The sequence below is a fragment of the Haliotis rubra genome, unplaced genomic scaffold (genome assembly GCF_003918875.1).
Source record: "Haliotis rubra isolate DU_JTF1 unplaced genomic scaffold, ASM391887v1 Scf397, whole genome shotgun sequence".
Lineage (NCBI taxonomy): Eukaryota > Metazoa > Mollusca > Gastropoda > Lepetellida > Haliotidae > Haliotis > Haliotis rubra.
The window spans coordinates 713581-738804 of NW_025767076.1; the positions used below are offsets into that span (position 1 = coordinate 713581).

Consider the following 25224-nt stretch of genomic DNA (forward strand, 5'->3'; position numbering starts at 1 on the left):
GGGACATCACTCTACAGTGGCTGATGTTGGTGAGAGGCCAGGGTAGGGACATCACTCTACAGTGGCTGATGTTGGTGAGAGGCCAGGGTAGGGACATCACTCTACAGTGGCTGATATTGGTGAGAGGCCAGGGTAGGGACATCACTCTACAGTGGCTGATGTTGGTGAGAGGCCAGGGTAGGGACATCACTCTACAGTAGCTGATGTTGGTGCGAGGCCAGGGTAGGGACATCACTCTACAGTGGCTGATGTTGGTGAGAGGCCAGGGTAGGGACATCATCACTCTACAGTGGCTGATGTTGGTGTGAGGCCAGGGTAGGGACATCACTCTACAGTAGCTGATGTTGGTGCGAGGCCAGGGTAGGGACATCACTCTACAGTGGCTGATGTTGGTGAGAGGCCAGGGTAGGGACATCACTCTACAGTGGCTGATATTGGTGAGAGGCCAGGGTAGGGACATCACTCCACAGTGGCTGATGTTGGTGAGAGGCCAGGGTAGGGACATCACTCTACAGTGGCTGATGTTGGTGCGAGGCCAGGGAAGGGACATCACTCTACAGACCATAGGTGGTTGGTCACCACTTGGGAGACACATCACTCCACAGCAAAGTCTGGACAGCAGCACCAGCTCCAGCAGTTAGAATCACAGTTGAAGGGATATACAATCAATGAAGTTATTGCATTAAATATTGTTCAGTTTATTTTGTTTATTCTGCTTGAATAGACAACATGTGCTGAAGTATTTCGATTCAAAGGCACACATTATGTTTTGTATGCCAGTGATAAATATACGAATCATGGGTGGAAAAGAAGTCAAATATTCTTTTGTACAGAGTTGCATCGCCTTACCACAATATGGTTATGATCCAATCTCACTAAAATACGATCTTTTGCTGGGATGTGCTGTCAGATGATCCAGTGGTAAAGTAGCCACCGTGTGTGGCTCCACCGTGGTTGTCCTGTTCACTGTCCCCTTGTTCATGAACTTCACTGAGTGGCATTTTTAGAAGTACAATAAAGAACAGACTTTATGGATAAGAGGGTGTCAAAACCAGCTTGAATACCTCAGGTTTTTTTTCTCTTATTCGTGAGTGCGACATTTCGATACAGATTCTTGTACCGTTGTCAACAGAATAAAAAAAAGTTGTTGTCCAAAAAGTTTGTTCTATATTTTTGTGTACTAATCTTTCCATTGAAGCATTTCTTAATTTAAAAAGCAGCTTTTGAAGATTGAAAACAAAGTTTCAATAACAAACTGCTGGTCATCCTCATTAGTCATCCATTATTTGAAGAAGATTACTATTGCTGCTCAATCACCTTCAGTCTTTGAGAAGTGATTTGACCATGGTTATAAAGTGTTGAAGCAGTTATGTGTAAAGGCCCTAGAGGTTGATGCAGTGTGTCAGTAATCCCATGCTACTCCGAGGTCTCAGCAGCCTTTGACTCAACACTGCCAGGGAACAAGAAAGTTTACACACACCCTTTGAGTTGATTCTTAGGAGAAATGAATAACGTCTAGCTTCTGATCCCATTAATTATATGATTGGCTGGGTTCTAAAGTGATTGTTGATAACTGTTGATTGTGTACTATTGGGCTGACAGAGTTTCCCACAGTAGGGCGCTGGCATACCATAGCGAATGTATACTCTGCAAAAAACAACACTAAACACTAAACACTAAACACACACACACACACACACACACACACACACACACACACACACACACACACACACACACACACACACACACACACACACACACACACACACACAAATCAAAAGGAAAAAATCAAAAGTATTATATAAATAGATTAAAATACATGTACATTGTTCTAATTGGGCACAAGCCATTGTCATTGACTGAGATTCATCATGGCATGGAAACAATGGAAGGTTATGTCATCTGTTTTCAATATTGTGTATGGCCACCATAAACACCCAGAACTGCCTGGCATTGACACAGTATATAGCTATGTTGGTGTATTTTGGATTGCTCAATACTACAATACACAGTATGATATTATGCTTTACGGTGGAGAATACATAGCTTTATTTTGTTGTCTTAATGACAGTGTGGACACTGTCATATGAATATGAAGAGTTTCTGGTCGATGATGAACCATGTGTTTTAATGATAACCAATATCCAGTCCTTTCATCATGTTATTTTACAGTTATTCTGTCTCCTATTGTTGTTCTGTGTCCTATTATTCTGTTCTTGTTTCAGTTGGATGCTTGTACCAGTTTTGAAGAGAGGAGAAAGATACGAGCTGCCATTCGCCAGCTGAAAGATGACGGAGTTAAATCTCACAGTTTCTCGGTCAAACCCTCTGTCTCCAGCTCATTAGACAATAAGGAGGCCTATACTGGCACAGTACGACCAAGCCCAAGTCTTCAGAGGACTTCCAGTGATGGCTACAGTAGAGTTTCTCGACCCAGGAGCTTTCACTACGGTGTCTCTCCAAGTGACGGTGCATCTAGATCAAGCAATGGATATTCTTGGACACCAGCAGGCAGTAGCAATGAAGTGCCTAGGCATGGTGGATGCTGGTCAAGTTCAGAGGAGAGGAACAGTGTGGACAGATGCAGGTCTGGGTACACCCCTGTAGGCACAACTAACACTAGAACAGAGACTCTGCACCAGAATAGTTATCATTCATCTCCCTCTAATGGCACCAGTGAGTCCCGATCCAATGTTGTGTCTCCAGATAATGACAGTGTATCTCAACTCAGGAGCACCCGTCTCTCTTCATCTCACAGCAATGTGTGCCCAAGCAGTGTAGTCAGTCCGTCCACCGGCCATGTATCTAGTCACAACCCAAGGGTGGAGTTGCGTCACCCAATCATCAAAGCAGGGCATGACAAGCATAGTAATGTCAGCAGAAGTCTTGTCAATATCCGCGAGTCAATAAACTCTATGGCTTTGAGAAAGAATGTTTTAAATGTCCGTCCAACCCATCCACAGACTTCAAGCAGTGTTGAATTCAGGAACGTTGTTTCTACCTCTGTCACCAACCTCACATCAACGGCAGAGGAGTCAGCAACCTCTCTCCAGGAGAGGTATGTAAGCAGTGCTGATACCAGTACCAGGTCAGTGTCTCTCAGTTCGGAGAACCTCACCAGAACCAGTGACGCCGATGTCCCTCGGTGGCGGAGTGCCTCCTACACCTCACTACAAAGGGCAGATAACAGCATGAAGGAGGAGCCCCCTGCAAGTGGTCTGGGGATCCATGACTCGGTTATAGACAACTGCAAATCTGAGGATTACCTGCAGTTCCTGGTAAGCTAATGAAAGATACATCTAATCATTTATTGATTTTTTACATACATTTTGAAGTTGTATGTGATGACATGACATCTTTTCCATCAGATCTATGTAAGAATTTCTTGTTACTCAATCCTGAAACATCAGGCGTTACATTGAAAGTGATTGTTTACCAGGATTAATGTCTTCCAAGTCATATTCAGCATCAGTCAAGGAAACTCCTTGTGACAATAGGCTCATAGAGATCTGCACATAACAATGTTCACTGATGTCCAGGAAGAAAGAGACTGTGCCAATATTCATAAGTCTTCTTGGTTGTAAAATAGAGCAGAGTCTCCAGGAGTGTTTCAACATATGTATAAGTAATACATGTTTCTGTAGCTATCCCCCTAAATTCATGGTTATGTTACACTGGCGTGTGTTGTGGTGTGTGTGCAGCATGTAGGAGATATACTGTAAAAATGTCTCTTGAAGGTTTCCATGGTGACATGTCTTTATTTTCAGTTGCTGAGATCCTCCGAATTTGTGGAGAGACGAAAAATTAGAACCAGGATAAGAGAGCTTCGTGAAAGCAGAGAAGACATTGGCCTAGTTGAGGAAGGTAACATCTTTGAGACTAATTGTTCTCTGTAGAATCACCCTGCTAACACTGAATGGCAAACATGATCATACATCTCAACAACAAATCACGAACCTACTTAGCACACACGTAGCAGGACAACACTGCCTGACATATGTGGCAGGACACAACTGCTTGACACATGTAGCAGGACACAACTGCTTGACGCATGTAGCAGGACACAACTGCTTGACACATGTAGCAGGACAAAACTGCATGACACAAGTAGCAGGACACAACTGCTTGACACAAGTAGCAGGACACAACTGCATGACACATGTAGCAGGACACAACTGCTTGACACAAGTAGCAGGACACAACTGCATGACACACGTAGCAGGACACAACTGCATGACACAAGTAAAAAGACAACACTGCCTGACACAAGTAGCAAGACACAACTGCTTGACACACATAGCAGGACACAACTGCTTGACACAACTGCATGACACACGTAGCAGGACAAAACTGCTTGACACAAGTAATAAGGCAACACTGCATGACACACATAGCAGGACCCAACTGCTTGACACACGTAGCAGGACACAACTGCTTGACACAAGTAATAAGACAAGACTGCATGACACACATAGCAGGACACAACTGCTTGACACAAGTAGCAGGACACAACTGCTTGACACAAGTAATAAGTCTGCTTGACACACATAGCAGGACACAACTGCTTGACACACATAGCAGGACACAACTGTTTGACACAAGACAAGACTGCTTGACACACATAGCAGGACACAACTGCTTGACACATGTAGCAGGACACAACTGCTTGACACAAGTAGCAGGACACAACTGCTTGACACATGTAGCAGGACACAACTGCTTGACACACATAGCAGGACACAACTGCTTGACACATGTAGCAGGACACAACTGCTTGACACACATAGCAGGACACAACTGCTTGACACAAGTAATAAGGCAAGACTGCTTGACACATGTAGCAGGACACAACTGCTTGACACAAGTAGCAGGACACAACTGCTTGACACATGTAGCAGGACACAACTGCTTGACACACGTAGCAGGACACAACTGCTTGACACACGTAGCAGGACACAACTGCTTGACACAAGTAATAAGGCAAGACTGCTTGACACATGTAGCAGGACACAACTGCTTGACACAAGTAGCAGGACACAACTGCTTGACACAAGTAGCAGGACACAACTGCTTGACACAAGTAATAAGGCAAGACTGCTTGACACATGTAGCAGGACACAACTGCTTGACACAAGTAGCAGGGCACAACTGCTTGACACAAGTAGCAGGACACAACTGCTTGACACAAGTAATAAGGCAATACTGCTTGACACATGTAGCAGGACACAACTGCTTGACACACATAGCAGGACACAACTGCTTGACACATGTAGCAGGACACAACTGCTTGATACAAGTAATAAGGCAATACTGCTTGACACATGTAGCAGGACACAACTGCATGACGCACATAGCAGGACACAACTGCTTGACACACATAGCAGGACACAACTGCAGGACACAAGTAATAAGGCAACACTGCATGACACACATAGCAGGACACAACTGCTTGACACAGGTAGCAGGACACAACTGCTTGACACAAGTAATAAGGCAACACTGCTTGACACAAGTAGTAAGACAGAACTGCATGACGCACATAGCAGGACACAACTGCTTGACACAAGTAGCAGGACACAACTGCTTGACACAAGTTATCAGACAACACTGCATGACACACCTAGTAGGACTCAACTGATTGACACAAGTAGCAGGACACAACTGCTTGACACAAGTAAAAAGACAACACTGCTTGACACAAGTAGCAGGACACAACTGCTTGTCACATGTAGCAGGACACAACTGCTTGACACAAGTAGCCGGACACAAGTGCTTGACACAAGTAGCCGGACACAACTGCTTGACACAAGTAGCAGGACACAACTGCTTGACACAAGTAGCCTGACAGCAGTATGTGACAGGACTGTGTGTATCCAACAGAAGTAGTGTGAACAATATGTCCAAACTAAGCAATGCCTCGTTCCTGTATTTATTCAGGTATTAAGACTGGTGTAAAACAGGCCCATAGAAGTTGCTTGAGACCTGGCCACACAGTATCAGTATGCCCTGCTTTAGCAGATAATGCCTCACAAGTTATGAGGGGTTTGTTTGGACCAAGGTAATATGTGTCAGAGCCAGACTTAATCATGTCGATAGTGTGAGTAGCCAAAACCATTTATTGGTGTGTCAGGCCTGGATCTCCTAAGCTGGGGTATCACACACACAGATCCATACAGCTTTGTGGAGAAGACGTTTAGGCCAAAGTTTAGTAACCAGACTGATAAAAAAGACATGCAAACATTTCCAGGCTGAAGCTCATACATAATTATATATATGCTTTTTCCATGGGATACAATGACATAATGGTACGCATGGCATATTCCAGCAAATAAGTGATCAATTATGTCTTTAAGACCTATGATCATGTGATGCGGTTATCATTGGTTCCTGTGTAACTGGTTGGCTGAATCTTATTGAAGGTAGTGATGGCTGTTTTATTACCATCACGCCTGACTGACACCAGCCTGGAGGAGGACATATTGTGGAGGTGCTCTGTCATCATTTGTCCACATTGTACAAGACATTTGTCTGCAGGGCTGTTTCACTGTCACCTGATTTCAATCTGGTTCTGTACCTGGTGTTGGCACGATGATGTGCAGGTTATCTCCACCTCCGGTGTGATCGGAGATTTACATGGACCACCACACTGTGACTCATCAGTCAAACCTCCACCTACAAGTGTTACCTCGTCTCTGTTACCTGTCTGCTCATATGATTGCATTGGTATAGTGTAAATCTGTTGGCGGATGAAAAACATTCAAGCTGACAGCTTTACAATACCACTGACGATTCTTGTTTTGAAAGATTATTTTTAAATTGCCGTAGAACTTGTGGATGCTGAGTGACCATATATGGATAAGATGCAATATTTTGACCATTGGGTCTTCTGGTGATCCATATTGATTGCATTCTCTTCCCACAGAGGATACTCCTGTCATATCTTCCTACGTAACCTCTGTTCTAATACGGCCATATTTCCCGGTTCTCGTAAAATCCCCTAGCGGCAAAAGATCACAACACGAATTATCTCCCTTCTTTCTATCCAATCAGAACACGTGTTACATCGACTTAGATTCAACTTGACTAACACAAGCAAATGTGGGGCCACAAATATCCCCCCATCTGCCGGGGACTTGTGTTGATGTTACACACAAGACGTTTAATGGCTAGCTTGTCCGTTGTCAACGAGGGCGATGGAGACGCCACTGATCCGCCATAACATGACTGAGTACTGTCTAGAAGAAACGTTTACGCATCGCGCAGGGGAAGAAGTTTAGTTTTCTCGAAGCATACGGAAATTACCGAGGCCTTGCGAATGATCACTTTTGAAACAACGTTGCTGATTGCACAACTAAATCTGATTGCCTCCAATCACGAGTCCTGAACGCTCACACCATGAAAGGGCCGTATTAGAACAGAGGTTACGTAGGAAGATATGACAGGAGTAACCTCTGTGGGAAGAGAATGTATTGATTGTGGACAGTATCGATATATTTCTGGTCTAAGCTGGACTTCATGGATCAGATTGTCAGTCTTTGCAGTAATATGTCTTGATCAATACTCTACTTTGTTATCTCTTATAATCATACAAGTGTCATTATCTTAGTTTGTTATATGGAGACATGGTCGTTTGTATGGAGAGAGTCTTTGACAAAGGATGTGAAAGCCGTTGGCAGCAGAGATGTGTCATTCTTCATGAAGCCATGACCCCAGTCAGGTCCTCGCTGTCCTGCGATGATGTGGTGTATGTATTTGGCTTCTACTGCAGGTCTATATTCTGTGGAATCATTCAGCTGGAATCATTCAATGGATGGACCTGCATCACACACCTCCCTGTCTACCAGGGTGGGGTTCCTTCAAAGGGGGGTGACTCCTGGGTGGGGTCCCTTTTGGGTGGGCTTCCTTCTGGGTGGGGTTCCTTCAGGGTGGGGTTCTCCTGGATAGGGGGAGAGGAGGGGAGGGTTGTGTGAGGCATTGTTTGTTGACAGTCATTCAGGACACATCTGCTCCTGATCAAGCCTCACAGGAAAGGTCAAGTCTGTCTCCACGTGAACAGCTAGTGAGGTGGACATACCACAAAGCCCACCTTGTGGATGTGGAGTGAATACACGTGTGTTGTACAAATAGTTGACATACACTGTACCAGGGATAGTTTCAACCCTTGTGATAGTTCCACATAGAGTCTTGTTGAAGAAGAGCAAGTTGAATATAAACAATAATCTCAACATTCAATAATTTATTCAATTGTACAAGTTTTGTTCTTATAATTTTATATGTACTAGTATAAGACTATAATTGACTTGAATGCTACTATCATCAATGGTCTGTAGGTTCTCTGTTTCTCTCCAGTCATTGTGTCCCATGCTGCCATCATGTTGTCTGCGTAAGGCTCCAATGAAAAAATGTTTACCAAGTTGTGTAATATAGGCATAGTTTACAAAAACTAACGAGGTAATCATAGTGTGATACTTTCTCATAATGCTGATGGGACACCCAAGTAGTATGTATCATTCCGTGATAAAAAAGTATATCAAATCTTAAGGTGGCTTTCTATAAACTGAAGACTGTAAATGGATAAATTGTGAATTTCTTGCAGATGGCCATTTTGTTATGTATGATCTATAACAAGGGGATATATAGTTTGATATTTGTGTTTGTTAACCTATACACACGTGTCCCTTGATACATGGTCTATGATTAGGCTGAGCTAATGGCACATTCCCTGACCATGTTACTTCAAGAGAACTCTGGAGATATTTTTAAACATTTTTGATTCTTTGACTGTCATTTTCAGAGAGTAGTAGAACTTTGGTTCATATGTGAGAATGCCATTGCATTGCACAATTTGACTCTTGCTATACAAGATGCTGTCATAAGGTGATGTTTATGATAGTCCATGTGGACAATTCTGACCTTTGACTTGTGTCATCTGCCCCACAATGTGACAGAGATTGTATCCTCTCCTCCATAATGTGGACTGACAGAAGGCTATTAACGTGGTGAACAGTGTTTGTAGTAGGGTTTCAATGGACTTGTAGTCAGCAACCGGAGACTTGTTAGATCAGGAAGGCTTCCTATTACCTGTGGCCATGAATGAACCGATTAGTTGAGCAAGCAGCCTGATGTCATTAACTGGTAGCTGGTATATATCATGTAAACTCCATAACTTCAACACCTCCTTCATTCAATGCCGTTCCACACCTCTAGAGGTCAAACAAATATTTACGACAATCATGTGTTGACACAAATTTGAAACTAGCTAGATTGCAAATATATTGCTGGTTTCTTACTGTGCAATTACACATGTTTGGTAATTGTGATAACTATTTCCTTTAGTTGGGGAAATGCTTAGGCTGGGCTTTTCAGTAAGAGAATTATTTGCTGAGAATGGGAGACTTGACCCGAGCAAGGCTGAACATACAAGCTATTGAGTTTGACATACTTGGTGTTTAACACAGAATGAAAGGAGGTTTGGAAATGTAATAAAGCTGCATTGAAAACAAGTGCCCCATGTTTCTAAGGTGTTCTAAGCATACTGACTGATTTACAGCTGAAGGCTTGTGTTAACTGGATTGTCATACTGTATTTATGAAGCCTCCGCTCCCATCCAGTGTAGCTGTGGTGTGGGGGCTACTGACAGGGGTGTGATGTGTGGGGCTACTGACAGGGGTTGTGGGGAGAGGGGCTACTGACAGGGGTGTGGGGAGAGGGGGGCTACTGACAGGGGTGTGGGGTGGGGCTACTGACAAGGGTGTGTGGGAGAGGGGCTACTGACAGGGGTGTGGTGTGGAGGCTACTGACCGGGGTGTGATGTGTGGGCTACTGGCAGGGGTGTGGTGAGAGGGGCTACTGACCGGGGTGTGGGGGAGAGGGGCTACTGACAGGGGTGTGGTGTGGATGCTACTGGCGGGTGTGGTGTGGAGGCTACTGACAGGGGTGTGGGATGGGGCTACTGACAGGGGTGTGGGGAGAGGGGCTACTGACAGGGGTGTGGTGTGGAGGCTACTGACCGGGGTGTGATGTGTGGGCTACTGGCAGGGGTGTGGTGAGAGGGGCTACTGACCGGGGTGTGGGGAGAGGGGGCTACTGACAGGGGGTGTGGTGTGGATGCTACTGACGGGTGTGGTGTGGAGGCTACTGACAGGGGTGTGGGATGGGGCTACTGACAGGGGTGTGGGGAGAGGGGCTACTGACAGGGGTGTGGGGAGAGGGGGCTACTGACAGGGGTGTGGGCACTACTGACGGGTGTGTGGGAGAGGGGGCTACTGGACGGGAGTGGGGGCTAGTGACAGGGGTGTGGGGGCTACTGGCGGGTGTGGGGAGAGGGGGGGCTACTGAAAGGGGTGTGGGGGCTACTGACAGGGGTGTGGGGAGAGGGGGCTACTGACAGGGGTGTGTTCGATTTCCCACATGGGCAAAATGTGTGAAGCCCATTTCTGGTGTCCTCCGCCGTGATATTGCTGGAATATTGCTAAAAGCGGAGTAAAACCAAACTCACTAACTCACTCCCTCAAGTTGGCTGGGGAATTGTTGGGTGACTTTAAGTTGACTGGGTAAGGCAGGGGTGGCCACTGTTGGGTAGCTTAAAGTCGACTGGCTAAGGCAGGGGTGGCCACTGTTGGGTAGCTTAAAGTCGACTGGCTAAGGCAGGGGTGGCCACTGTTGGGTAGATTCAAGATGACATGGTAAGGCAGGGGTGGCTACTGTTGCAGTAAGGAAGGTGTGGCTACTGTTGATGAACCTCCCAGTGTGGGACATGTATGGGTTGTGGTGAAGACAATACAGCTTCTACCATCAGGATCCATGTCAGAGTCGGAAAGCTTCATGTTGTATAGACATAGTTCATACAGAGTAAAACAAAACTGCCAGTCAAATTAATTTTGTACTGTTTTGAAGTTTGTGTTCACCAGACTGTTGGCTTAAAAAGAAGAGTAATATTTCCTTCAATAATATTGTTTGCCCTGATGGTGGCTGACCTTCAGTGAGAGGGTGGGGGAGAAGTTGCGTCACTCTGTAAACACTACTTGCCATCACAGTGGTGGAAACGTAGAAGCCGCATGTGTGTGTCCTGGTAGCTTTGTCAGCATAGCTGGAGTGTCAACACATTTGTCCCTTGTTTTGGGAGCAGCAACGGAACTCCCATCAGCTGGCAAGCTGTTCCCAGCTGCACTACTTCCAGTGATGCCAGCGTAGCTGTGAGGCTGGAATACTACCTGACATTATACATTTCTCTTAGTACCAGCATGGTCAATGGAAGGACAATATTCCTGGACATGTTTCTGATGAAGAGGAGGCTGAAGGATTGAGGGAGATGTTTAGAGAGATTAACATATCATTCTTTGATGTGGTGGATCTGTGAACCTCTCCCAGGAAAGTCCATTCCGTGCTAAGGAGGTGAACCTGACCAGCTGAGATTGACTCCTCTGAACGAGCGTGCTACAAGACTGTGGAGTGTACTGTGAGAGAATGTGTGATCTGTGTCACCTAGCTGTCACCATCTTTACACCAAGTCTCACTCACATGCCAACAGACAGGTGGAATATACTCGCAGTCGTCCTATATATGCAGCACTTGATTTCTCCTCCACAGGAGTAGTAATCCATTTGATGAATGCCCCACCTGACCTGAGTACGTGATCCTTGTGATGACTGCAGGTCGACCTCTCACCCGTTGCACCCTTTGCCAACATTTGCAGTGAGCAACTCACTCCATTCACGTCACAGTCAGTCATAGCAAGCAAATATCATTGTGAAGTTCTGTACTCTCTGTCACTGATTACACAACCAATACCAGCTTTAATGTGTGCGGTGAATGACAATCACACATGACCCTATACTTCACCTAGAGCCTGTATCTGGACGGGAATTTGAGTGGATCGACATGTATGCTATAAGTGATTTGATGGTGTGTATGTTAATGGCTGGAGAGAAGTATTTGTTCAGAGGAGGACACCATTCATCATGAGTGAGGGAACTGTACACTGGGCACACAACGTAGGTAATTGGGAGTCTGTAGTTCCACAGTGTATATGTTGTCCATCCCAGACATGATGTCACTGTGGTGCCACTGAATGGACTTGCGATACTTGTGATACTGTGTGGCTACTGACGGGTATCTCCCAGGATCATGGCTTCTCTCTCCAGGCAGAAGAGAGGAACCTCAGCTAGAAGTAAGCCTGGTAAGTGCAGTGATGAGGTCGGGATATGTCCTCAGTGTGTGCATGTTCCCCTGGATACGGAGGCTGGTGCTGCTGACACCACTACAGTATGTGGGTGATGTCTCAGGGATAGACTAGCACTAAGTCTCTGCTACTGTCAGTATGTGGGTGATGTCTCAGGGATAGACTAGCACTAAGTCTCTGCTACTGTCAGTATGTGGGTGATGTCTCAGGGATAGACTAGCACTAAGTCTCTGCTACTGTCAGTATGTGGGTGATGTCTCAGGGATAGACTAGCACTAAGTCTCTGCTACTGTCAGTATGTGGGTGATGTCTCAGGGATAGACTAGCACTAAGTCTCTGCTACTGTCAGTATGTGGGTGATGTCTCAGGGATAGACTAGCACTAAGTCTCTGCTACTGTCAGTATGTGGGTGATGTCTCAGGGATAGACTAGCACTTATACTCTCTGCTACTGTCAGTATGTGGGTGATGTCTCAGGGATAGACTAGCACTAAGTCTCTGCTACTGTCAGTATGTGGGTGATGTCTCAGGGATAGACTAGCACTAAGTCTCTGCTACTGTCAGTATGTGGGTGATGTCTCAGGGATAGACTAGCACTAAGTCTCTGCTACTACTGTCAGTATGTGGGTGATGTCTCAGGGATAGACTAGCACTAAGTCTCTGCTACTGTCAGTATGTGGGTGATGTCCTCAGGGATAGACTAGCACTAAGTCTCTGCTACTGTCAGTATGTGGGTGATGTCTCAGGGATAGACTAGCACTAAGTCTCTGCTACTGTCAGTATGTGGGTGATGCCTCAGGGATAGACTAGCACTAAGTCTCTGCTACTGTCAGTATGTGGGTGATGTCTCAGGGATAGACTAGCACTTAGTCTCTGCTACTGTCAGTATGTGGGTGATGTCTCAGGGATAGACTAGCACTAAGTCTCTGCTACTGTCAGTATGTGGGTGATGTCTCAGGGATAGACTAGCACTAAGTCTCTGCTACTGTCAGTATGTGGGTGATGTCTCAGGGATAGACTAGCACTAAGTCTCTGCTACTGTCAGTATGTGGGTGATGTCTCAGGGATAGACTAGCACTTAGTCTCTGCTACTGTCAGTATGTGGGTGATGTCTCAGGGATAGACTAGCACTAAGTCTCTGCTACTGTCAGTATGTGGGTGGTCTCAGGGATGATAGCACTCTCAGTATGTGATGTCTCAGGGATAGACTAGCACTAAGTCTCTGCTACTGTCAGTATGTGGGTGATGTCTCAGGGATAGACTAGCACTAAGTCTGCTGTCAGTACTGACTCACTAAGTATGTCAGTATGTGATGTCTCAGGGATAGACTAGCACTTAGTCTCTGCTACTGTCAGTATGTGGGTGATGTCTCAGGGATAGACTAGCACTTAGTCTCTGCTACTGTCAGTATGTGGGTGATGTCTCAGGGATAGACTAGCACTTAGTCTCTGCTACTGTAAGTATGTGGGTGATGTCTCAGGGTTAGACTAGCACTTAGTCTCTGCTACTGTCAGTATGTGGGTGATGTCTCAGGGATAGACTAGCACTAGTCTCTGCTACTGTCAGTATGTGGGTGATGTCTCAGGGTTAGACTAGCACTTAGTCTCTGCTACTGTCAGTATGTGGGTGATGTCTCAGGGATAGACTAGCACTTAGTCTCTGCTACTGTCAGTATGTGGGTGATGTCTCAGGGATAGACTAGCACTTAGTCTCTGCTACTGTCAGTATGTGGGTGATGTCTCAGGGATAGACTAGCACTTAGTCTCTGCTACTGTAAGTATGTGGGTGATGTCTCAGGGTTAGACTAGCACTTAGTCTCTGCTACTGTCAGTATGTGGGTGATGTCTCAGGGATAGACTAGCACTTAGTCTCTGCTACTGTAAGTATGTGGGTGATGTCTCAGGGATAGACTAGCACTTAGTCTCTGCTACTGTCAGTATGTGGGTGATGTCTCAGGGATAGACTAGCACTTAGTCTCTGCTACTGTAAGTATGTGGGTGATGTCTCAGGGTTAGACTAGCACTTAGTCTCTGCTACTGTCAGTATGTGGGTGATGTCACATCACCCATATCACATGTAGCAAAGCGAACATACCCACAGGTTGTATAGGGACGATATCACATGTAGAAAGGGGAACATACCCACAGGTAGTATAGGGAAGATATCACACATAAAAAAGGGAACATACCGTAAGGTAGCAAGGGTTTGAATAGATGACAAGGGTATGAAAACATTGGGCAGTGTGTCTATCAGCTGAGATTTACTGCTGTGTGACTTAGACAACAAATCACACGCCTCTGATATGGCTATAGTGATGTGAAGGATACATTATAGTGACAAAGAATACGATGTTGAAAGTATGCACTGACCAGTGAAATGGGTGACTTTATCAGGTGTAGTGTGTAACGTATGGGTGAGTGGAGACAATGGCCCTGGGAGAGATTACACTGTGCCCAGCTCCCTCTTTGCTGGAGAGCTCAGCTAAATTGCCTTAATCTTGTATACAGGTATGATGGAATATCAAAGCGCTATCTTCAGCTGTCAATCTACCCTGGCTTTGATGGCTTTCAGGCTGAGGCTATGGCCTGTGTCACAGTGTGTGCCTAACATCGGGAGTAACGCTGGGGGCCAGCGGTCCGCTCACTACAGGTCCCCATAGCTCGTAGCCTGGTCAGAGGGGGAGGAAAACACTGTGTTTAGTGTGGGATGATAGATATATTACTGTAAACTCCCATTTACAGCCATGTGCCACTCCTTTACAGATACATTTCTGTACTTGTACAGTCCATCTACAAGAGTATCATCTGTCATGTACTTATGTGTCGCCCACACAACTCAACCCATGTGTGACATTATCAACACATACACAACATTTCAGGCCATAACCTGCTGCATGCCTGGCTAATTGGCCTCACTTATCAGCCTCACCAATGTCCAACATACAGGACTGATTTCCTGTCTGTTACAACAACTACTATGTCTTCACAACCCTCACTCTGGATCCACAACCCTTCTACATTGGCTCCACACCACACACTCTGACTCTCCACCACTCACTTTGGCTCCACACCGCTCAATGTGGCTCCATGCCCCTTCTACACTGGCTCCACACCACTCACTCTGGCTCCACACCAGTCACTCTGGCTCCACACCACTCACTCTGGCTCCACACCACTCACTCTGGCTCCACACCAGTCACTCTGGCTCCACACCAGTCACTCTGGCTCCACACCAGTCACTCTGGCTCCACACCAGTCACTCTGGCTCCACACCAGTCACTCTGGCTCCACCACTCACACTCTGGCTCCACAACACTCACTCTGGCTCCACAACACTCACTCTGGCTCCACACCAGTCACTCTGGCTCCACACCAGTCACTCTGGCTCCACACCACCACTCTGGCTCCACAACACTCACTCTGGCTCCACAACACTCACTCTGGCTCCACACCAGTCACTCTGGCTTCACACCACTCACTCTGGCTCCACAACACTCACTCTGGCTCCACAACACTCACTCTGGCTCCACACCAGTCACTCTGGCTCCACACCAGTCACTCTGGCTCCACACCAGTCACTCTGGCTCCACAACACTCACTCTGGCTCCACACCAGTCACTCTGGCTCCACAACACTCACTCTGGCTCCACAACACTCACTCTGGCTCCACAACCCTTCTACACTGGCTCCACACCAGTCACTCTGGCTCCACAACACTCACTCTGGCTCCACAACACTCACTCTGGCTCCACAACCCTTCTACACTGGCTCCACACCAGTCACTCTGGCTCCACAACACTCACTCTTGCTCCACAACCCTTCTACACTGGCTCCACAACCCTTCTACACTGGCTCCACACCACCTGGCCTCCACAAATCACTCTGGCTCCACACCAGTCACTCTGGCTCCACACCAGTCACTCTGGCTCCACACCAGTCACTCTGGCTCCACACCACCAACTCTGGCTCCACACCAGTCACTCTGGCTCCACACCAGTCACTCTGGCTCCACACCAGTCACTCTGGCTCCACACCAGTCACTCTGCCTCCACACCACCAACTCTGGCTCCACACCAGTCACTCTAGCTCCACAACACTCACTCTGGCTCCACACCAGTCACTCTGGCTCCACAACACTCACTCTGGCTCCATAACACTCACTCTGGCTCCACAACACTCACTCTGGCTCCACACCAGTCACTCTAGCTCCACACCAGTCACTCTGGCTCCACAACACTCACTCTGGCTCCACACCAGTCACTCTGGCTCCACAACACTCACTCTGGCTCCACAACACTCACTCTGGCTCCACACCAGTCACTCTGGCTCCACAACACTCACTCTGGCTCCACAACACTCACTCCGGCTCCACAACACTCACTCTGGCTCCACAACCCTTCTACACTGGCTCCACACCAGTCACTCTGGCTCCACAACACTCACTCTTGCTCCACAACCCTTCTACACTGGCTCCACAACCCTTCTACACTGGCTCCACACCAGTCACTCTGGCTCCTCAACACTAACTCTGGCTCCACACCAGTCACTCTGGCTCCACAACACTCACTCTGGCTCCACAACACTCACTCTGGCTCCACACCAGTCACTCTGGCTCCACAACACTCACTCTGGCTCCACAACCCTTCTACACTGGCTCCACAACCCTCCTACACTGGCTCCACAACCCTTCTACACACTGGCTCCACAACCCTTCTACACACTGGCTCCACACCAGTCACTCTGGCTCCACACCAGTCACTCTAGCTCCACAACACTCACTCTGGCTCCACAACACTCACTCCGGCTCCACAACCCTTTCTACACTGGCTCCACAACCAGTCACTCTGGCTCCACAAGTCACACTCACTCTGGCTCCACAACACTCACTCTGGCTCCACAACCCTTCTCTACACTGGCTCCACACCCCCTTCCACTGGCTCACAACCCTCACTCTGGCTCCACAACCCTCTCACTCTGGCTCCACAACACTCACTCTGGCTCCACACCAGTCACTCTGGCTCCACAACCCTTCTACACTGGCTCCACACCAGTCACTCTGGCTCCACAACCCTCACTCTGGCTCCACACCAGTCACTCTCTGGCTCCACAACAGTCACTCTGGCTCCACAACCTGGCTCCACACACTGGCTCCACACCAGTCACTCTGGCTCCACAACCCTCCTACACTGGCTCCACACCAGTCACTCTGGCTCCACAACCCTTCTACACTGGCTCCACACCAGTCACTCTGGCTCCACAACCCTCTACACTGGCTCCACACCAGTCACTCTGGCTCCACAACCCTCACTCTGGCTCCACACCAGTCACTCTGGCTCCACACCAGTCACTCTGGCTCCACAACCCTTCTACACTCCACAACTTGGCTCCACACCAGTCACTCTGGCTCCACTCCACCCCTCACTCTGGCTCCACACCAGTCACTCTGGCTCCACACCAGTCACCTCTGGCTCCACACTGGTCACTCTGGCCTCCACAACCCTTCTACATTGGCTCCACAACCCTCCTACACAGGCTCCACAACACTGGCTCTACACTGGGCCCACAACCTCTGGCTCACACAGGCTCCACAACCCTCCCACACTGGCTCCACACACCACACTCCTACTCTGGCTCCACAACCTCTTCTACACTGGCTCCCACAACCTTCTACACACACAGGCTCCACAACCCTTTCTACACTGGCTCTCCACACCAGTCACTCTGGCTCCACAACCCTTCTACACTGGCTCCACACCAGTCACTGGCTCCACACCAGTCACTCTGGCTCCACAACAGCTCCACAACACTCACTCTGGCTCCACACAACCCTCCTACACTGGCTCCACAACAGTCACTCTGGCTCCACAACCCTTTCTACACTGGCTCCACACCAGTCACTCTGGCTCCACACCAGTCACTCTGGCTCCACAACACTGGCTCACTCTGGCTCCACACACCAGTCACTCTGGCTCCACAACACTCACTCTGGCTCACAACCCTTTCTACACTGGCTCCACAACCCTTCTACACTGGCTCCACACCACACTCTGGCTCCACACCTTCCTCACTCTGGCTCCACACCAGTCACTCTGGCTCCACAACCCTTCTACACTGGCTCCACACCAGTCACTCTGGCTCCACAACACTCACTCTGGCTCCACAACCCTCCTACACTGGCTCCACAACAGTCACTCTGGCTCCACAACCCTTCTACACTGGCTCCACACCAGTCACTCTGGCTCCACACCAGTCACTCTGGCTCCACACCACTCACTCTGGCTCCACACCAGTCACTCTGGCTCCACAACACTCACTCCGGCTCCACAACCCTTCTCACTCTGGCTCCACACCCTCAACTCTGGCTCCACACCAGTCACTCTGGCTCCACAACACTCCTGGCCCACACCAGTCACTCCTGGCTCTACACTGGCTCCACAACCCTTCAACACTGGCTCCACACCAGTCACTCTGGCTCCACACCAGTCACTCTGGCTCCACACCAGTCACTCTGGCTCCACAACCAGTCACAACACCTGGCTCCACACCAGGCTCACTCTGGCTCCACAACCCTTCTACACTGGCTCCACAACAGTCACTCTGGCTCCACACCAGTCACTCTGGCTCCACAACACTCACTCTGGCTCCACACCAGTCACTCTGGCTCCACAACACTCACTCTGGCTCCACAACACTCACTCTGGCTCCACAACACTCACTCTGGCTCCACAACACTCACTCTGGCTCCACAACCCTTCTACACTGGCTCCACACCAGTCACTCTGGCTCCACACCAGTCACTCTGGCTCCACAACAGTCACTCTGGCTCCACAACCCTCACTCTGGCTCCACAACCCTTCTACTCTGGCTCCACAACCCTGGCTCCACAACCCTCACTCTGGCTCCACAACCCTCACTCTGGCTCCACAACCCTCTACTCTGGCTCCACACCAGTCACTCTGGCTCCACAACCCTACACTGGCTCACTGGCTCCACAACCCTCACTCTGGCTCCACAACCCTTCTACACTGGCTCCACAACCCTCACTCTGGCTCCACAACCCTTCTACACTGGCTCCACACCAGTCACTCTGGCTCCACAACCCTTCTACACTGGCTCCACACCACTCACTCTGGCTCCACAACCCTTCTACACTGGCTCCACACCACTCACTCTGGATCCACAACCCTTCTACACTGGCTCCACACCAGTCACTCTGGCTCCACAACCCTTCTACACTGCCTCTCCACCCCTCACACTGGCTCCCATCTTGCCAAGACTGGTATGAGTGAGTGGCAGTTGGTGAACTGTCATCCACCCTTGTGAGCTGGCAGTTTGGTGTAGGTAGAGCGAGTGTTTGCAGGTGATTATCCCTTGTGTTCAACTGAATGAGGACAACTGAAGGACACAACACAAGCCTGTCCAGACTGTGTACACAGATTTGCATTCCTCTAGGGTCAGTATAGGCCACCTTCAAACATGCTACACTTTGATACTAGCTGTCTAGCATGAAGCCTCCTAGGGATGACCTCACTCAGGCAAATTACAGTCAGCGTAATCTCCTTTCTTTTCTAGGATTGATTCTTTACTATCAGATTGTTTTTTATTTGTAAAGACAATTATACAGATGCACTTCCATTGTATGTTGAGAGTCCTGCTGTGTTACAAGGGCCTGACCTCTGTAACTGCCTGATGTTGCATCTCTCCTACTGATTATGTTGATGGGGATCACCATCGCTCTTGCAACCTGACCCCAGCCACCCCTCAGTTGACTGGAGATGTATACCCATGTCCTTTCCATCACACACTTTACAGGGGGCAGGGATCCAGGTAACCCTACACCAGGGCTTTTCTGTCCACATAATGAGATGTCTTCAAAGTCAGTAGTAGGTAATGTTGTTCAATTTGGTGGACAATATGGGGCCTACTCTCCCCTATGGGTGGAATTTACACAGGTAATCAGATCTGTCCACCGGTGTGGATATACAGACCACGGGGAACAAATCCACATTCATAAATCACATATCACAGAACATGGCTTTGTAAATACAACAAGCAAATACCCACACGGACCCTGGTGGAGTGAGACTGGCTGAAGCATGGCAGGAGTCGTGGCAGGGATATAGGTGTCACATGGGGTCCACTAACACTTGGGAACAAACCTTGGTGTACTGGGTTTCCATGTAGAATGTAGTATGACATGTTCATGATGGTAGGCTGGGAATACTGCTCCTAAATGCAGTCACCTAAATATTTAGGGCTTGATTTCTTATACCGTCAGGTGCTTTTGTCCTCAGAATTTCTCACATAAAGGTAGACCCTACATGACACAAAGGTGAACAACCATTCATGACATGTAAATCAAGAGATTTCCCTTTCTCTCATTCAATATCTACCTTTCAGTATGTGTGTGTTGTCCCTTTAAAATATTCTGTGAACAAAATGTTACGTGTTAACCTGTTAAGAAATGTTTTCCTAAGAAGGGCTTGGCTGGCCAGTGGGAGGGACTGTTTTGTTTATTAACCGTGCACTGCTGAAACTGTTTTCCTTGAAGCAAACAATGTTTCTACCAGCTAAAATGAGCACGTAAACCGTTGTGTAATATATGTATTGGGAAAGCATCTTGCCAACCCCACCCACCTTCCACTCACCAACCCATGTTCTTACCTATGTACTCTCCACTCTCACACCCACACACCACTCACTCACTCACTCTCTCACACACCCACACACACACACACACACACACACACACACACACACACACACACACACACACACACCCATGCACATACCCACACACTGCTCACATACTCACACTCCACTCACAACCCCGCTCTCCACTCTCACACCCACACACCGCTCACATACTCACACTCCACTCACTACCCCATTTTCCACTCAAACACCCACACACCGCTCACACACCCACACACCACTCGCATACTCACACTCCACTCACACCACCACTCTCCACTCACACCACCACTTTCCACTCACACCCAACTCCCCACTCACACACCCACACACCACTCACACACCACACTCACACCCACACACCACTCTCACACCCACACACCACTCACACCCCACACCCCACTCACACCCACACACCACACACCACACACACACATGCTCCACTCAAACACCCGCTCTCCACTCTCATACCCACACACTACTCACATCTCCACTCCCCACTCACACCCCGCTCATAGCTCCTAACTCACGCCGACCACTCACGCCCCCACTCACACACATGCTTCACTCATCTTTCCCCCCAACACACACACACACACACACACACACACACACTCTCTCTCTCTCTCTCTCTCTCTCTCTATTTGACTGAACAAGGTGTCCATTATCTCTCCTGTGCTCAATTTGCAGGAAGTTATAATTGTCCTTGCATGTCGACTTCGACAAACATTTCTTGATCTTTGTGTGTGAGAGGGGATACAGCAGTAATGACTGGTAATTACAGTGATTGTGTGGTGGGAAAGTGGTTATTGATCTGCGGCCACAAAGGACAACAGTACAGCCGTGTATGTCCTTCTGCTGCCGCCAGTTGGTGCGGGCCGCATGTATCTCAGCCATATGTATTGTTTAGAACCTTTGTCGTGGAAGACAGTGGTAGGAACACCAACTGTGAAGAGTCGTTGTTATAGTTTGTCATGGAAGACAGTGGTAGGAACACCAACTGTGAAGAGTCGTTGTTATAGTTTGTCGTGGAAGACAGTGGTAGGAACACCAACTGTGAAGAGTCGTTGTTATAGTTTGTCATGGAAGACAGTGGTAGGAACACCAACTGTGAAGAGTCGTTGTTATAGTTTGTGATGGAAGACAGTGGTAGGAACACCAACTGTGAAGAGTCGTTGTTATAGTTTGTCATGGAAGACAGTGGTAGGAACACCAACTGTGAAGAGTCGTTGTTATAGTTTGTCATGGAAGACAGTGGTAGGAACACCAACTGTGAAGAGTCGTTGTTATAGTTTGTCATGGAAGACAGTGGTAGGAACACCAACTGTGAAGAGTCGTTGTTATAGTTTGTGATGGAAGACAGTGGTAGGAACACCAACTGTGAAGAGTCGTTGTTATAGTTTGTCATGGAAGACAGTGGTAGGAACACCAACTGTGAAGAGTCGTTGTTATAGTTTGTCATGGAAGACAGTGGTAGGAACACCAACTGTGAAGAGTCGCTGTTATAGTTTGTCATGGAAGACAGTGGTAGGAACACCAACTGTGAAGAGTCGCTATTTATAGTTTGTGATAGAAGACAGTGGTAGGAACACCAACTGTGAAGAGTCGCTAGTTTGTGATGGAAGACAGTGGTAGGAACACCAACTGTGAAGAGTCGTTGTTATAGTTTGTGATGGAAGACAGTGGTAGGAACACCAACTGTGAAGAGTCGTTGTTATAGTTTGTGATGGAAGACAGTGGTAGGAACACCAACTGTGAAGAGTCGTTGTTATAGTTTGTCATGGAAGACAGTGGTAGGAACACCATCTGTGAAGAGTCGTTGTTATAGTTTGTGATGGAAGACAGTGGTAGGAACACCAACTGTGAAGAGTCGCTTGTTATAGTTTGTGATGGAAGACAGTGGTAGGAACACCAACTGTGAAGAGTCGTTGTTATAGTTTGTGATGGAAGACAGTGGTAGGAACACCAACTGTGAAGAGTCGTTGTTATAGTTTGTGATGGAAGACAGTGGTAGGAACACCAACTGTGAAGAGTCGTTGTTATAGTTTGTGATGGAAGACAGTGGTAGGAACACCAACTGTGAAGAGTCGTTGTTATAGTTTGTGATGGAAGACAGTGGTAGGAACACCAACTGTGAAGAGTCGCTGTTATAGTTTGTGATGGAAGACAGTGGTAGGAACACCAACTGTGAAGAGTCGTTGTTATAGTTTGTGATGGAAGACAGTGGTAGGAACACCAACTGTGAAGAGTCGTTGTTATAGTTTGTGATGGAAGACAGTGGTAGGAACACCAACTGTGAAGAGTCGCTATAGTTATAGTTTGTGATGGAAGACAGTGGTAGGAACACCAACTGTGAAGAGTCGCTTGTTATAGTTTGTCATGGAAGACAGTGGTAGGAACACCAACTGTGAAGAGTCGTTGTTATAGTTTGTCATGGAAGACAGTGGTAGGAACACCAACTGTGAAGAGTCGTTGTTATAGTTTGTCATGGAAGACAGTGGTAGGAACACCAACTGTGAAGAGTCGTTGTTATAGTTTGTCATGGAAGACAGTGGTAGGAACACCAACTGTGAAGAGTCGTTATAGTTTGTGATGGAAGACAGTGGTAGGAACACCAACTGTGAAGAGTTGTTGTTATAGTTTGTGATAGAAGACAGTGGTAGGAACACCAACTGTGAAGAGTCGTTGTTATAGTTTGTGATGGAAGACAGTGGTAGGAACACCAACTGTGAAGAGTCGTTGTTATAGTTTGTGATGGAAGACAGTGGTAGGAACACCAACTGTGAAGAGTCGTTGTTATAGTTTGTAGTGGTAGGAACACCAACCGTGTCGCTGTTATAGTTTGTCATGGAAGACAGTGGTAGGAACACCAACTGTGAAGAGTCGTTATAGTTTGTCATGGAAGACAGTGGTAGGAACACCAACTGTGAAGAGTCGTTGTTATAGTTTGTCATGGAAGACAGTGGTAGGAACACCAACTGTGAAGAGTCATTGTTATAGTTTGTGATGGAAGACAGTGGTAGGAACACCAACTGTGAAGAGTCGTTATAGTTTGTCATGGAAGACAGTGGTAGGAACACCAACTGTGAAGAGTTGTTGTTATAGTTTGTCATGGAAGACAGTGGTAGGAACACCAACTGTGAAGAGTCGTTATAGATTGTGATGGAAGACAGTGGTAGGAACACCAACTGTGAAGAGTCTTTATAGTTTGTCATCACTTTTATCTACTGGTGGATGATTGTAAAAATATATCCTGTGCCTGATGACAAGATAGATGTTGGGTTCTTAATTACCTTTCTATACACTGGTTTAGGAGGACTGTGAACTAGGTAGTGTGACGTATGACAGGACATTGTAGGTGGAACAACATTGTGGTTGAACATCACAAGGACAAAATGAAAATAATGTTCCTGACAAAATTCAATTTTACACTATCATATATGATGTTTGAAAGTACAAAGATTGTACAGCTTATTGGACCACATTTTTTGTGGACATGTGAATGATATCAATATTTTTATGTAAAACCACACTTTTTAATATATATGAAAACCAATGAAAATTCTACTTTATTTTTGCTGTCTGCAATGCTACACAATATTAATGTCCAAATGTGAGTACACTTTATGAATTATGCATGGAAATGTGTCAAAATGAAGTCATGATCTGTACACATACAAGGTAGCTTTGCAGCAGAAACTTATTTTAGACTAAAATACAAACTTACATAGACAAATCTTACATGCAGTAACAAAGCCAGGAGGAGAAAACATAGCACCAGTGAATATATGACGGTTCCATTCCTTCAGGTGATAGGCATTCCATATTCCTGATTATACAGAGACTATCACACCAACCCTCAGGGTCTGTCAGGGTCAGCCTTATAGGGAATTGTAATCATCAGTTGTTGTTTTCAGGTGATTTGAAGAAGAGCAACTCCGATGACAGCAAACATAAACGTAGTAACCGTGGCCTTTCCCCAAGGGGAACAACCTCCACTAGTGTACCTAGAGACAGCGGTACTGGTGGAGCCAAACTACACCTGGACTATGACCAGATAGAAACACTGGAGGAATTCAAAACATTGGTAGGTTTTCTTTGCCATGTAGTAGATTGTTCCTCTGTGGGCCAGTGGTTACACGTAGCACTGTTCCTGCCATCAGCAATCCATCATTGCCTTCATGTATATTTCAGTAACTGTTATCAGAGTCACAGCAAAACATCTGAAGGTCATGTTACAGCAGCAGATACAATGGCCGAGTAACTCTGATGCTGGTGGTCAATGTCTTTTGTATATTGCAGACATGACAAGAAACTGATATGGTTACGTCAGCCTTGCCAGATCACA

General features: G+C 47.2%; 1 protein-coding gene across 2 annotated transcripts in view; it reads left to right on the plus strand.

Moving 5' to 3' along the window:
* The window catches only part of LOC124286977, a 76303-nt gene that overhangs the window by 26940 nt on the left and 24139 nt on the right, over positions 1-25224 (plus strand). For both annotated transcript variants that reach the window (XM_046723436.1, XM_046723437.1), the window contains exons 2-4: positions 2229-3281; positions 3771-3867; positions 24794-24963. In XM_046723436.1, the coding sequence (XP_046579392.1) occupies positions 2229-3281; positions 3771-3867; positions 24794-24963 (1320 nt within the window). The remainder of the gene's footprint in view (positions 1-2228; positions 3282-3770; positions 3868-24793; positions 24964-25224) is intronic.